The sequence below is a fragment of the Rana temporaria genome, chromosome 9 (genome assembly GCF_905171775.1).
Source record: "Rana temporaria chromosome 9, aRanTem1.1, whole genome shotgun sequence".
NCBI lineage: Eukaryota > Metazoa > Chordata > Amphibia > Anura > Ranidae > Rana > Rana temporaria.
In genome coordinates this window covers 149,345,413-149,359,852 of record NC_053497.1, presented here as the reverse complement: position 1 = coordinate 149,359,852, position 14,440 = coordinate 149,345,413, and the positions used below count along the sequence as shown (strand labels likewise).

The 14,440-nt window shown below is 43.4% G+C and overlaps 1 protein-coding gene across 5 annotated transcripts in view; it reads right to left on the bottom strand.

The window, feature by feature from the left end:
* Window positions 1-14,440, bottom strand: part of IKBKG (inhibitor of nuclear factor kappa B kinase regulatory subunit gamma) — a 68,160-nt gene that overhangs the window by 26,928 nt on the left and 26,792 nt on the right. For 3 of the 5 annotated variants that reach the window (XM_040324832.1, XM_040324834.1, XM_040324833.1), the window contains exons 3-5: window positions 13,828-14,006; window positions 7,885-8,174; window positions 2,169-2,282 (exon numbers count right to left, since the gene is read on the bottom strand). In XM_040324832.1, the coding sequence (XP_040180766.1) occupies window positions 2,169-2,282; window positions 7,885-8,174; window positions 13,828-13,975 (552 nt within the window). In that variant the 5' untranslated portion in view covers window positions 13,976-14,006. The remainder of the gene's footprint in view (window positions 1-2,168; window positions 2,283-7,884; window positions 8,175-13,827; window positions 14,007-14,440) is intronic. The other 2 variants (XM_040324836.1, XM_040324835.1) reach the window with 1 other exon arrangement.

Here is a 14,440-nt window from a genome sequence, read left to right as displayed (position 1 = left end):
AGGGTATCATATTACTCATTTGCATAAATTATTGCATGCAGTAAATAAACTCCAATTCATAACAAAAGACATATATACCGATTTTGCGGCATTTACTGGAAAAAAATTAAGAATGTTTGCGTCCAACTCACAAATCGAACCAGAGTTAAAAAAATATGCAATATTTACCACCAGGGATTTGCTGGCGGTAGTACATGTGGTATGTGTCCAAAAATTGGCAGGGGGAGGGGGGGGTTGGGCAAATGGCAATAGCAACACCGCGCCAAAACTTGAGAAAGAAAGAAAGGAAAAAATAAAAAAACGGCATGGGTCCCCCCGCCCAAAAATCCATAACTGTTCCCAATCCGAAAATGCAACCCAGGAAAGGGGGGGGGGGAGCGAGGGCGGAGGGGTCCCCCCAAAGCACCTTGTCCCATGGCCAGTGGTTGTGGGGGTCTGGGGGCTTATCGGAATCTGGTAGTCCCCCATAAGGGGGCCACTAGATCCCGCCCCCCCATGTGAATGAGTATCGGATACATCGTACCCCTACCCATTCACCAAAAAAAGCGTCAAAAATTATTAAAAAGACAGTTTTTGACAATTCCTTTATTTAAAAAGAAATAAAACAGGTTTCACCCAATGTACATCTATCGTCAATCACGCCCCAAAAAACAAAGAAAACAAAAAACGCTCCCACCGTTGATGAAGGCTGGCTGCCTACTGCAGGCTCCACCATTTGACATTTCTTATATTAGGCATGGGGTGGGGCCACCTGGCTACATCACCTGGTGGTTCCCTCCATTTGTGACGTCACAGACCGATGCATGTTGGGTCAGTAATGTCACAAGGGGGTGGGACCACCAGGTGATGTAGCCAGGTGTCCCCACTCCTCACATATATAATAAATGTCAAATGGCGGAGCCTGCAGTGGGTGGCCAGCCTTCATTGACGGCAAGAGCATTTTTGTTTATTTTCAGGGGCGGCGTGAGCGACAATAGATTTACATTTTTTAATAAAAGGAATTGTCAAAAACGGTCCGTTTTCATTACTTTTAAAAATTTTGGGGGTAAATAGGTAGGGTTACAATGTGCATTCACATGAGATGGGCCGGGATCGGAGGGCTTCCAGATAAGCCCTCTGTCCGCAGACCTCAATAACAACCAGCCACAGTTGTGGGGATGAGGCCCTTGTCCACATTACATTCCCCCCCCCATGTTGAGGGCATGTGGACTGGTATAGTTCAGGAGGAGGATTATTGAACGCTTGCACAATTGTTATCGCATTTTATTAGTCGTGAACTCTTATGCCGTGTACACACGATCGGTTTGTCTGATGAAAACGGTCTGATGGACTGTTTTCATCAGACCAAACCGATCGTGTGGGCCCCATCGGTTAAAAAAAAAAAATAGGAACTTGTTTTAAAATTATCTGATGGTTAACTAACCGATCGAAAAAAAAAAAACGATCGTCTGTAGGCACGTTTATCGGTTAAAAGTCCACGCATGCTCAGAATCAAGTCGACGCATGCTTGGAAGCATTGAACTTCATTTTTTTTCTGCACGTCGTTGTGTTTTACGTCACCGCGTTCTGACACGATCGTTTTTTTAACTGATGGTGTGTAGGAACGACTGATCATCAGTCAGCTTCATCGGATAACTGATGGAAAAATCCATCAGACCTTTTTTATCAGACAAACTGATCGCGTGTACAGGGCATTAGTGAATTGACCCCTTTGACTTTAGCATCTTGAGCTGGGGATTGGTAATGGCAACTGCTGTGTTTTTCAAAATATTGCTTTAAAATGTGAACAACTGTCAGGGAAAGATGGCAAACGGGCCATTTAAAAAAAATAAAAAGTAAAACACGCACACTACTAAAAAAGTAGAATGCTCATCGTGCCACGCAGAGCAGAAAAGCCACTTATGAAAACTAATGGTGGGTTTAAGCTGAGCAGATAAAAAAGGACCTTCAACCAGAGCAAACCAGGGTGTGCATTCCCCGATACACATTTCTGGCAAGTGCCAAGCACTCCCTAGTGCAAAACATTGATAACGAACAGGCATTGAGCGAGGTGTTTATTTGGCATTGGGCTGTACTACAAGAAAACAACATGATCTCTCTCTTTAAATACTCTTGCAATCTTTAGCACTTTTAAGAGGCTTCACTTAGTAAAAGAAGGGAGCTCTCACCTGCTCAGCTCGGGGTGGCCCCTGGTGATGTCGTGCTGACTCTTTGATGGATTCACACATACTGGGGGTTAGCGTTTCACAGGAGGAGGACAGAGAGCTCCCAGGGCTGTTAGCCTAATGATATACAGCACAGCAGTCAAGCAGGGGCCGGACCAAGCCAAGGGGTCAGGCACAGGAAAGAATATGCAGGAGGCTAGAGCAATAGAAAGGTGATTGTGTTGTGCTTAGCAACTGGATTCAGCATTCAAATCTGTAGCGGAATCTGGAAATCAACAGCAGCTATATATAGATTGCAACACCAATGAAATTCGCCAACAAGTCCAGCTACGCTTGGGGAACACGGACAGGCCTGTACTAAACCAACAGTCCAAGTCTAAAAGGGCCCCAATGTGGAAATGCTGGAAATAAAAATTGCTTGCCTGTAGCAGCCAATCGGTGTTTCGATTGAAGCTAGAACATCAGCCCAAACTTTTCTAAAGATGAAACCTGTTGTAAGAAAATTGGAGGCCGCATTTCTGGCATGTGCAGTCATGTTGTCCCTCTTCCTCTAAAACTGAGTCACTGACCAGAAAAGTTACTCCGATAAGGATTTCTCACACCACTCTGACTGAGCCCTGGTTCACACTGGTGCAATATGTTAAATCGTCATTTGCCGGCAATGGCACCATCCTAAATCGGTGCGACGCTCCACCCATTTCAAAAAGTCGTTTCTGTACTACTTTTTGCAATTTCGGCCCACGATCTACATAGACATCTGTACAGATGTCTCCGTAATCGTGGCCGAAATCAGGACGGACAAAGCAGGAGTGAATTCGTTTGAGTTCAGCTGAACACGCACAGCTCCATTTCCGCACCCCAGTGTGAACCTGGGCTAATCTGCATACTTGTTTTGAGTAAGCGACTCTGTGTTAAAGCAAGTGGGTGACCAAACAGCCAAGCAACTAGTCTCAGAGTCCACACTGGGGGGGATTCACCAAAACTTCATGTCTTGTCACCGATAAACATTTGACACAGTTACTCCACTTTATGTAGAATAGTAAAGTGGAACGCCCTCGAAAACCTAAACTTTTGGAAAAGTCACACAATTCCGTTGGGAATGTGGGTGACAGGGACACTTATTTACAAGTACTTGTCCACTAAAGCTAGAACTACTAACTATATATTAAATGTGCAAAGCGGAAAAAAAAAGCAGGAAGCGCAAAATAGGCAGTTTTAGAGAGGCCGCTGCAGGCATGAAAGGAAGCTTTAAGCCATTCCAGGAAAACAAGCATATTTTAAAGAGAACCTGTGACAACTGGGGTTATGTTACAATTATGTTAGAATGTATAGATTTAAATGGTTAAAATTGTGCGAGCCGCCTCTATGAAAGATGTATATTTGCCTCTTATTTACACTTAACCACTTTGAAATGAAATCTAAAGCTAAAATGTCAGATTTGAGAGCCCCATCCACCTTGCACTGACAACTAATGCCCGTCAGCCGTCTGACTAAAAGCACATAAAACATTTCACGTTCCAGCACCTATATTACTGTGCACAGGTTTTAGGCAGGTGTAAAGAATGCTTTCAAAAACATATTATAATTGTTTATGTTCATCAATTTACAAGATGCAGAATGAGTGAACAGAAGAAAAATCTAATGAATATTTGATACGACTACTCTTTGTCTTCAAACCAGCACCAATGCTTACACTTGCACAGTCAGGGATTTTGTAGAATAAAGATCCAATTTTATGACAATAATTGTCTGATGGACGTGTTGCGTCGGATAATCCGACCGAGTGTATGCTCCATCAGACAATTGTTGGCTGAATTAACGACAACAAATGTTGGCTGTTCATGCTCACTAACTGTCTAATAAATCTGTTATGTCGGATTATCCGATCGTGTGTACACAAACCCATCCAACTAAAATCCAAAGTACAAACATGCATGCTCAGAACCAACGTTAAACATTAAAGCGGAGTTCCAGCCTTTTTATTAAAAGTCAGCAGCTACAAAAAGCATAGCTGCTGGCTTTTAATAAACACACACTCACCTCCTTCACTGTCCAGCGACGCTCTGCTCCTCCCCCTCTCCGGCCGGCACCTCCATCCTAACTGGGCACCCGGCCGTGACAGCTTTCGGCCGGGCATTCACTGTGCATGCGCTACCTAATTGGACAGGCGATCGCCCAGGACCTGTCACGTGTCCCAGGCGATCGTCTACAGGGAGGGGCCGCCAAAAGGCGATATGACGTATCGCCTTAGCGGTCCCTGGGCGGAAGGAGGAAGTGGGACAGGAAGTCCCACTCCTCCTGAAGCCCCGAATCCCCCCTAAAAAAATTGCATGCCAAATGTGGCATGTAAGGGTGTGAGGAGTGGATTAAACGGAAGTTCCACTTTTGGGTGGAACTCCGCTTTAAGACAACATTAGCAGAAGTTGACCAAAGGGTGGTGCTAAAGAGCATAAAAACCACATATTTAGGTTTTGTTGGCTGAAAATTTTGTGCCGTCTGTATGCAGAACAAGTTCACGGCCAATGCCCTTTGGACCAAAATCCACGGATTTGTCTGATGGAAGTCTGATTGTGTGTACGAGGCTTTAGAGTCAGGTGTATGATTAACTAATTATACCAAGCTGGTGCTAATGATCATCAATTTCATATACATGTTGAAACACTGTCATTAACACAAACACCTGTGTAGGAGGCTTAAACCTGGGTAAGAAACATTCAAAATCTGCTTCTAAGGTGAGGTTATGCAAGACCGTTTCATGTCGTACACCATGGCAAGACCGAGAACACAAGATGGTTTTACTGCATGAGCAAGATCTCTCCCAGGAAAAGATTTCAAAGCAGACTGGGGTTTCAAGATACGCTGTTCAAGCTCTTTTGAAGAAGTACAAAGAAACGGGCAAAGTCGAGGAACGTAGACGCAGTGGTCGGCCAGGAAAACAATGCAGCAGATGAAAGACCCATCATGTTTATTTCTCTTTGACATTGGCAGATGTACAGCAGTGCCATCCACCCAGAACTGGCGGAAACCAGTGGGACCGAGAGACAAACATCTACTGTCCAGAGAAGTCTGTCCAGAAGTGGTCTGCACAGAATTATGGCCAAAAAGCCATACCGCCAAAGACTAAGCGACTCAAGTGTGCACCAAACATAGGAACTAGGGTACAGAAAAATGACAGCAGGTGCTCTGGACTGAAGAGTCGAAATTTGAAATATTTGGCTGTAGCAGGAGGCAATTTAATTGTGAAGGGCTGAAGAGCATTAAAAAAATAAAATAAAAATTAAATGTCTGCAAGCAACAGTGAAGCATGGTGGAGGTTCCTTGCAAGTTTACAGCTCCATTTCTGCAAATGGAGTTGGAGATTTGGTCAGGATCAATGGTGTTCTCAATGCTAAGAAATACAGGCAGAAACTTATCCATCATGCCAAACCATCAGGGAGGTGTGTGATCGGCCCTGAATTTATTCTGCAGTAGGACAATGACCGCAAACATACAGCCATAATCATTAAGAAGTGATGGTTTAGCCCTCACAGAGCCCTGATCTCATCATTGAGTCTTTCTGGGATTACATGAAGAGATAGAAGGATTTGAGGCAGCCTACCTACATCCACAGAAGATCCGTGGTTCGTTTTTCAACATGTTTGGAACAACCTACCTGACGACTTTTCAAAAACTGTGTGCAAAGTGTACCTAAAACAATTGATGCTAGTTTCAACATTTTTGATTTGATTTGAATTTCTCTATTGATTTACTTTTTGTTTTTACGCATTTTGTGAATTGATAAAAATAAGCTAAAACTATTCCAATTTCTGAAAGCATTCTTCCTTTAAAGTATTTCTTCACACCTGCCTAAAAAACAGTATGGGCCAGATTCACAAAAGGAATACGACAGCGTTTCTATCTATGCGACTGATTCATAGAATCAGTTACGCATAGATATCCCTAAGATCCGACAGGTATAATAGTTTTACACTGTCAGATCTTAGGATGCAGTACCGCGGCTGCCGCTGGGGGGAGTTTGCGTCGTAAACCAGCGTCGGGTATGCAAATTAGGAGTTACGGCGATCCACGAAGCTTTTTCCCGTTGTTACGTCACCGCGAGTGTTCGTTTTCCGTCGCAAAGATAGGGCACCTTTTACAAAGTGGAAAATTACTCCACCATGTAAAAGTATACCCGTCTTTCCCGCGTCGCTTTTGAATTTTTTTTACATTTCTTTTTCCCAGCGCAAGTCTTTTTTTCACGTCGCGATTCACAAAACGTCGGCGCGTCGTAATTTCGCGCAAAGCACGTCGGAAAATTTGCGTCGGGAGCATGCGCAGTACTTCCGGCGCGGGAGCTCGCCTAATTTAAATGGTACCTGCCCCATTTGAATTGGCCCGCCTTGCGCCGGACGGATTTACGATACACCGCCGCAAATTTCCAGGCAAGTGCTTTGTGGATCGGGCACCTAGACAGAAAATTTGCGGCGGTGTAACTTAAATCGGTTACGTTACGCTGCGCCCGGGCTACGTGAATCTGGCCCTATATGTGCACACCAAGTACCAAATACCTAAAGCTCTGGAGCGTTGTTGCTACGGCTATGCAGACTCAGGAGCTGGAGGTCAGACAACTGACTGAGCAGCAACAATCAAACCAAATAAATGGGTAAAATATAAATCTTTCATAAGTCTGTGCAATTACAATTATTTAGGAATAAACATTCAGATTCTTGTCACGTAAACGGTCCTTTTTCAAATAATTTATAGCAACCAATCAGAATCTAGTTGACATTATTCATGTGTAAGGTGCAGGATTATAAATGATAAAAGATGAACATTTAGTTTGAGGCAAACCCCTTACATTTGATATTTGAAACTTTGCCATTGATGTCTGCATGCCATGAAGGCCACCACCAAAAATCTCCATGAGTTGTGGCTTCCTCAATGTCACTTTCCTAAAGTTTAGCTACACATCATCTTTTAGACATCTTCCCTCTCATATCACAGAGAAGTGTCATGAAGGAAACCTCTCAGGCCCCGTACACACGACAGAGTTTCTCGGCAGAATTCACCGAGAAACTCGGTCAAAACCCGGATTCTGCCGAGAAACTCTGTCGTCTGTACAGTTTTGGCTCGATGGAGCTCGACGAGAAAATAGAGAACATGTTCTCTATTTTCTCGTTGTTCTATGGGAGAAGGCGGCCCGCCGAGCTCCTCGGCGGCTTCAATCCCAAAACTCGACGAGGAACTCGACGTGCTTGGCACGCGTCGAGTTTCTCTGTCGTGTGTACGGTGCCTCAGAAGTGAATGCATGTCATCCTAGTGAAAGGACACCTTGCCTTCATGCTCATGTAGACATCAGCGGCATTCACACAGTAAAAGTAAACAGGGGTTGGGATAGGTTCACACCTTTGCATCTGCATTTTTGATGCATGTTTTAACGAGCACCGACATGCCTTTTTAGTGTGTTTTCATGTGTACTGCATTGTTTTTTCTTCTTTTGGATAAGTAGTAGTAATAGTATAGTAGAATTTTATAGGGGATGGGGGTCTTTTTGTCACATCCAAAAATGGATGTTATATGCATTTTCATGCTCTGCTATTGAAGTCTATTATGCCAAAAACACACCTGTACCATTTCCTCCCCCAAATAGAGCAGTGCAGAGGTGTGAATGGGCCCTATAGAAAAGAATAGCAAACCACATGTGCCTTAAATCTAAGCGGTGCAAACAGGGCCTTCGTACCTCTTCAAAGGCTTTCTTCTGAGCAATCTGGGGACAGACCTGTTCCTCCATAGCAGTTCCGTCAGTTGTTGCAATTTGTTCATCCCTAGATGTCACCTCAGACAGCTGCTTTTTAGCTGCTTCAAGTTGAACGTGCAGAGAATCCCGTTCATTTGTCAGCCTTTGTACAAGGATTTTCGCCTCGTTGAACTTGTATGCAACGAATGCCCTCTCTCTCCTTTGCGTAGTTTGAAACTCAACCATCTCGCTGTGACTTTTCCGCAACATTGCATTACTCTGTTCCAAGGCCACTGGAGGAGAAAAGAAGAAACCCATCAGAACATTTAAAAAGGAAAGTATATAGCAGGGATATGCAATTAGTGGACCTCCAGCTGTTGCAGAACTACAATTCCCATGAGGCATAGCAAGACTCTGACAGCCACAAGTATGACACCCAGAGTCAGAGGCATGATGGGACATGTAGTTTTGCAACAGCTGGAGGTCCGCTAATTGCATATCCCTGGTATATAGTATATTTCCAATGCATTTTTGTCATGTTTACTGTAAATAAAAAAATGTATGCAACTTCTAGGTTTTCATGTGCTTGTTCTTCCATTATTATTTGTGTCATTTATAGAAATATTGTTGATTTACCACTAGGGGGTGCAAACAGTCAATCTGCAATTACTCAGATTCCCTTGTCAATGAGACTCACTTTGCCCATCCATGCCTGTGTAAAGCCCACGCCCTCAACCACCCTATGGTGCACTGCCTGTGCAAATCAATGACAGGCTGGCTGAAGCTGTATGGGTATTATAACATAGGGGACCATTCGCTCTTGTGGTAGATGCTTTTGTCAGCGATTCATGCCAGTCTGGAACTATATTTTAGGGCACGGTAGCCCATTTTTGTTAAAAAGGCAAATAAAAGTCTGTAACATAAAGCAAATACACACAGCAGAAAATACTAGCCCACCTGGCTCTCTTTAGCAGCACCTCTGCTCTTTATCCTGGTCACACAGACCACAGGATTCTTCAATGAGGACGGCTTCCCTTTAGCGCCCACAACTCCGCTCTGGCCTTAATCCTCAGGTCGTTGCACTGCCTCCTGCAGTTACACGTTCTGGCTGCCTCCTGGAGACCTCCTGTCTCTCTTGGTGTGGATCAGTCTCCAACTGGGAGCCATGAGGTTTTCCCTCATTATAAGGGCTGTGCTCTCCTGAGCACACACCCTGCTGGTAATCTACAAAAGTTTGGACACAGGGTTTGGAGATCCCGTCCCACCCAAGACACTATGGAATCTCCAAACTACAGAGGCCTATTCTAGAATACCGAAAGCTGCAAAAGCAGTTTTCTCCAGTCCACATCTATGCTCTGCAGTCTTGCACCAAGCAAATGTGCACACCCTGGCCCAGATTCTCGTAGGAGATACAATGGCGTATCTCCAGATACGCCGTCGTATCTCTGAGCTGTCGTATCTTGGCGCCTGGATTCAAAGAATCAGATACGCCAGAATTTGTATAAGATACGACCAGCATAAGTCTCCTACGCCGTCGTATCTTAACTGCATATTTACGCTGGCCGCTAGGGGCGTGTACGCTGATTTACGCCTAGAAATATGTAAATCAGCTAGATACGCCAATTCACGAACGTACGCCTGGCCGGCGCAGTACAGATACGCCGTTTACGTTAGGCTTTTCCCGGCGTAACGTTACCCCTGCTATATGATGCGTAGAAATGTTAAGTATGGACGTCGGAACAGCGTAAAATTTCTCACGTTTTACGTCGTTTGCGCAAGTCGTTCGCGAATATGGCTGTGCGTCATTTACGTTCACGTCAAAAGCATTGGCTTCTTGCGGGTTAATTTGGAGCATGCGCACTGGGATACTTTCACGGACGGTGCATGCGCCGTTCGGAAAAAGCGTCATTTACGTGGGGTCACATTAAATTTACATAACACACGCCCACATCTTCTACATTTGAATTAGGCGGGCTTACGCCGGCCTAGTTACGCTACGCCGCAACTTTGGTTTGAGAATACTTCACTTGCCTGACAAAGTTGCGGAGGCGTAACGTAAATAGGATATGTTACGCCCGCACAAAGATGCGCGCTTCTACGTGAATCCGGGCCCCTGTGTCCCCCAAACTATCAATTTTACAGTGACAGCATCTCCTACTGTCTATGGGACCTATGCATAGAGGGTCTGCATTCAGGCAGTGTGCAAGTCCAAATAAACATACTGTATAAAACAGTGGAATTTGCTTATATACCTTTACAGCCACAGCTACAGCTAGTCTGAAATTGACATGTACAGGTTGGCTGTATACTACATGATCCACAGAAATGATGTAGGGAAAGCATGGTCCGATTTGTTCCAACAGGGAAAAAAATGCTTCCTGATCCTCTAAAAGGTAGGGATCTCCAAAGTACGGCCCTCCAGCTGTTGTAGGGAACTACACATCCCATGAGGCATTGTAAAACGGACATTCACAGACACGACTAGGCATGATGGGAATTTTTAGTTCCTGAACAACTAGAGGGCCGTAGTTTGGAGACCCCTGCTCTAAGGCAACCAGATATTCCCTAGATCAATAGGGTCTGGTGTTATTACTTTTGTTATTGATGTGTTGTGTCTCACCAATCGTTGAATTTTGTGCCGAATTTCTACTATATACCACCGGTATGGTGTTTGCTATATGCTGTATTTGTTTTCAGAATTTTCCTGAATAAAGAATGTATTAAAAATAGTCTTTAGCTTTCATTATTATCCAGTGATTCTGACATAATGGAACACATACAGTCCCCTCCTGTATCAGGGTAAAACATTCTGCCCCCATCTTCAAAATGTGCTTCTAATGTTGTCACCCTGTTATGGTGCTCTTCTGAAGAGGACAAAAGCAGTTGTTCTGATTGATTAGGATATACAGCGCTTTAGAAAACAAATTTACTTCTCTTTTAAGGCTATTTTACATTGAGATCTGGCTAGTAAGTCTGTTGCTTATCAACAGAAAAAAGCTGTCCTGCAGATGTAGCAAATGGAGAGTTGAGTCAAACCATTAACCACTGAGAGGGGCGATTATAGTGATCAACTTATATTTATTCATGTAAAACCTCTTAAAAAAAAGGAACAGAACTGTTACTGTTATTTAAATAAAAGCTTCAATTTGTTAGTGTATCTAAATCTACTAGTGTATCCAATACTACCCTCCCCCAAGACCGACGATGCAGTCTAAAAGGTGTCTTGGTTGCTCCTTCATCCAGCATGGAGCCACGGTAATAAAGGGAGATCATTAGGTGAAAGAGGGAAGGGAAAAACCCTGAAAAGTTGTGTGTGTGTTTCATTGAGTGACCACGTGTCCTGAGCAAACTGAGATTGAACAGGTTCCTCCCTATGCTAAAATTACCATTAGGACATCTGCATATTGTGATCATATCTCTTCTTAAGTGCCTTGTCTCCAGAGAGAATAAGCTTAAGGTTCGTAGTCGTTCCTCATCACGAAGGTCCTCCAGTCACCCAATCTAGCCTGAGGATTGGTAACCAGAACTGGACAGTATAACCAGATGTGGTTAAACCCAAGTTTTGTAAAGTGGTAGAATTATAGTTCTCTCTTCAGTAGATACCTCACTCGGCATGCAATTTCCACCATCAAAAATGTCTCACTTACTTCCTCACAGAATGATAACAGGTTGGCCTGACTTTAATAAATTCATGCTGGTTGTCACTTAGGATACCTTTATCAGACAAATTTCTGGATTGAGTCACTTAACATTTCCTCAATACCTTATATACTACAGATGTTAAGATAACTGGTTAGTTTCCTGGCATCTATCTTGATCCTTTTTTGTAAACTGGTAGCCCATTTGTTCTACTCCAATTAGTTGGTACCATTTCAGTCAGTAAGGTGTTTGAAAAATAGAAATAGTGAAACATACCCAGGCCATCATCTATTTTATGTTCAGTGCAGCAAAAATCGCTTTAGTGACTGCCTGAAAGAAACTGGTAGTTGACTTGGCGGTAATGAAATGTACGCTGGCTAGTATACTGAAAGACAGATCTGCTAGGTTTGATTGTGTTTGGGACCTTTGGCTTAAATGCCTCCATCCTTTGGACTCTGGAAGAGTGCGAGATGAGGCATTGGGCTCTCTGACAGAACTCTTGGGTAGCTTTCCCTTGTTTTTTCGTCTCTCTCTTCCCTTCTCTTTTCGTCTTTAGATTTCTATGGTTTATATATTTGCGATTTGATATGCAGTACTTGGAAGCGATTGTGATCCACGCCGGCTGGCCAGTGGGTTATGGAAATGCTGAGCTATGTCTGTCTTTCTATGTTCCTTGTGCGGGCTTCCTGGCAGCCCTGGTAAGGTGGTTTATTTCTGTGTGAGACAAGCTCTTGTGGTTGTGAAGGATTGACATTGATATTACGATACGTTATTTTGCTAGTTACCGTTTGTGCACTCTCCCTTTTTTTCATAAAACCATATAGTGATTTTTAAGGATAGTTTTTTTTTCTAAATAACAAACATGTCATACTTGCCTCCACTGTGCAGCTCGTTTTGCACAGAGCGGCCTGATCCACCTGTTCTGGCAGCTCCTCTACCCATTAGATAACCCCCTAGGAGAAGTGCTCTCCCAAAGCCAGATTTGTGCAGTACACCACTGATTGTTGTCCTATGGACAGAGTCTCCCACCTCACCTGTAGATCTCTGCAGTTCATCCAGAGTGATCATGGGCCTCTTGGCTGCATCTCTGATCAGTCTTCTCCTTGTATGAGCTGAAAGTTTAGAGGGACGGCCAGGTCTTCGTAGATTTGCAGTGGTCTAATACTCCTTCCATTTCAATATTATCGCTTGCACAGTGCTCCTTGGGATGTTTAAAGCTTGGGAAATCTTTTTGTATCCAAATCCGGCTTTAAACTTCTCCACAACAGTATCTCGGACCTGCCTGGTGTGTTCCTTGTTCTTCATGATGCTCTCTGCGCTTTAAACGGACCTCTGAGACTATCACAGTGCAGGTGCATTTATACGGAGACTTGATTACACACAGGTGGATTCTATTTATCATCATTAGTTATTTAGGTCAACATTGGATCATTCAGAGATCCTCACTGAACTTCTGGAGAGAGTTTGCTGCACTAAAAGTAACGGGGCTGAATAATTTTGCACGCCCAATTTTTCAGTTTTTTTATTTGTTAAAAAAGTTTGAAATATCCAATAAATTTTGTTCCACTTCATGATTGTGTCCCACTTGTTGATTCTTCAAAAAAAAAAAAAAATTACAGTTTTATATCTTTATGTTTGAAGCCTGAAATGTGGCAAAAGGACGCAAAGTTCAAGGGGGGCGAATACTTTCGCAAGGCACTGCATGTATATCCTGGACATACACATACAAAGTGTGTTCTCTTCATCAGGTGACTGTAACCTGATAAAAGGGAGCCTATGTGCCCCCAAAATGCCATGTCACATATTGGTTGTGACTTAAGGTTTGTGCTGAAAGGTCAAGTTTGTCCCCCCCCCCCCCTTTCTTAAATAAAATAATGAATACACATTTTTGCAAGAAAAAAAAAAATAATAATTAATCATCAGTGGCTTACAGGGGCGATGTCATGCTCCTGCAGATACATACTCCATTTTTTTGCCCATACCACTCTATGGGCCTTTACTTAGAAAGTTGGATGTGTCAGTGGACCACAAAGTTGCCAATTAGCACCCTCACAGTCCATGGAGGACTACAAACCATCTACAGCAGTTGAAGATGGGACTTGTAGTCTCTTTATTTACAAATTCCCACAACCATTTTAAAGCTGAACCACAGAAGAATTTTCCCCTTAATGCATGAAGGTGAAAAACCTTGAGACTTTCCAACTCCTTTAAGTTGAAGCAGGGTTTACATTATACACGAGTAACTATGAGATCGCTCACTAAAAATAAAGAAGGTGGTAAATAAAACTAATGTTCTTAACTACTCACTTCTCAAGTCCTGGTTTTCAATCCACAAGCGCTGATAGGCCTCAGGACTGGATACTTCAGGTGGGAGAGTGTCCGTTTTTCCCAGAGACCCATCCTCAGGGCCATCCTTTGTTTGAACCATTTCCCCCGTCTGCCCTCGGGCGCTCATTCACTGCACACAGTTCCTTCAGGTTACCAAGCTGCACAAAGAGTGGTCAGAGAAGAAAAAAATAACACATGAAATCCTTTTTTGGATGAAACAAATATCCTTCATTAAAATTTCAATTCAGTATCTCCAGTTATTATGATCCAGTGATGTGGCGTACAGCTGGTGATGGTGTAAAGACCTTTCTAAAGTCTGATTCACTCAGCACAAGAGAAGCTTTTCCCTGTTCAGATGTCCTTTCCTCAGTAACACAGCAGAAGGCCTGACAACAAGAATCATCTGATGGACAAGCAATAAGGGCAGCAGCTATTATTCTTTAGGTTGCTAATGATGCAATGATAAGACAATCCTCCGTGCTGCAGTGTCAGTCTCTCTAATCTGCTGCTTTCACTTTTATTTCTCAGCTCTGACAGCTGACTTCCTTTTAAAATTCCCAGGTCATATGATGTGGAGAAATGCCAAAGACAA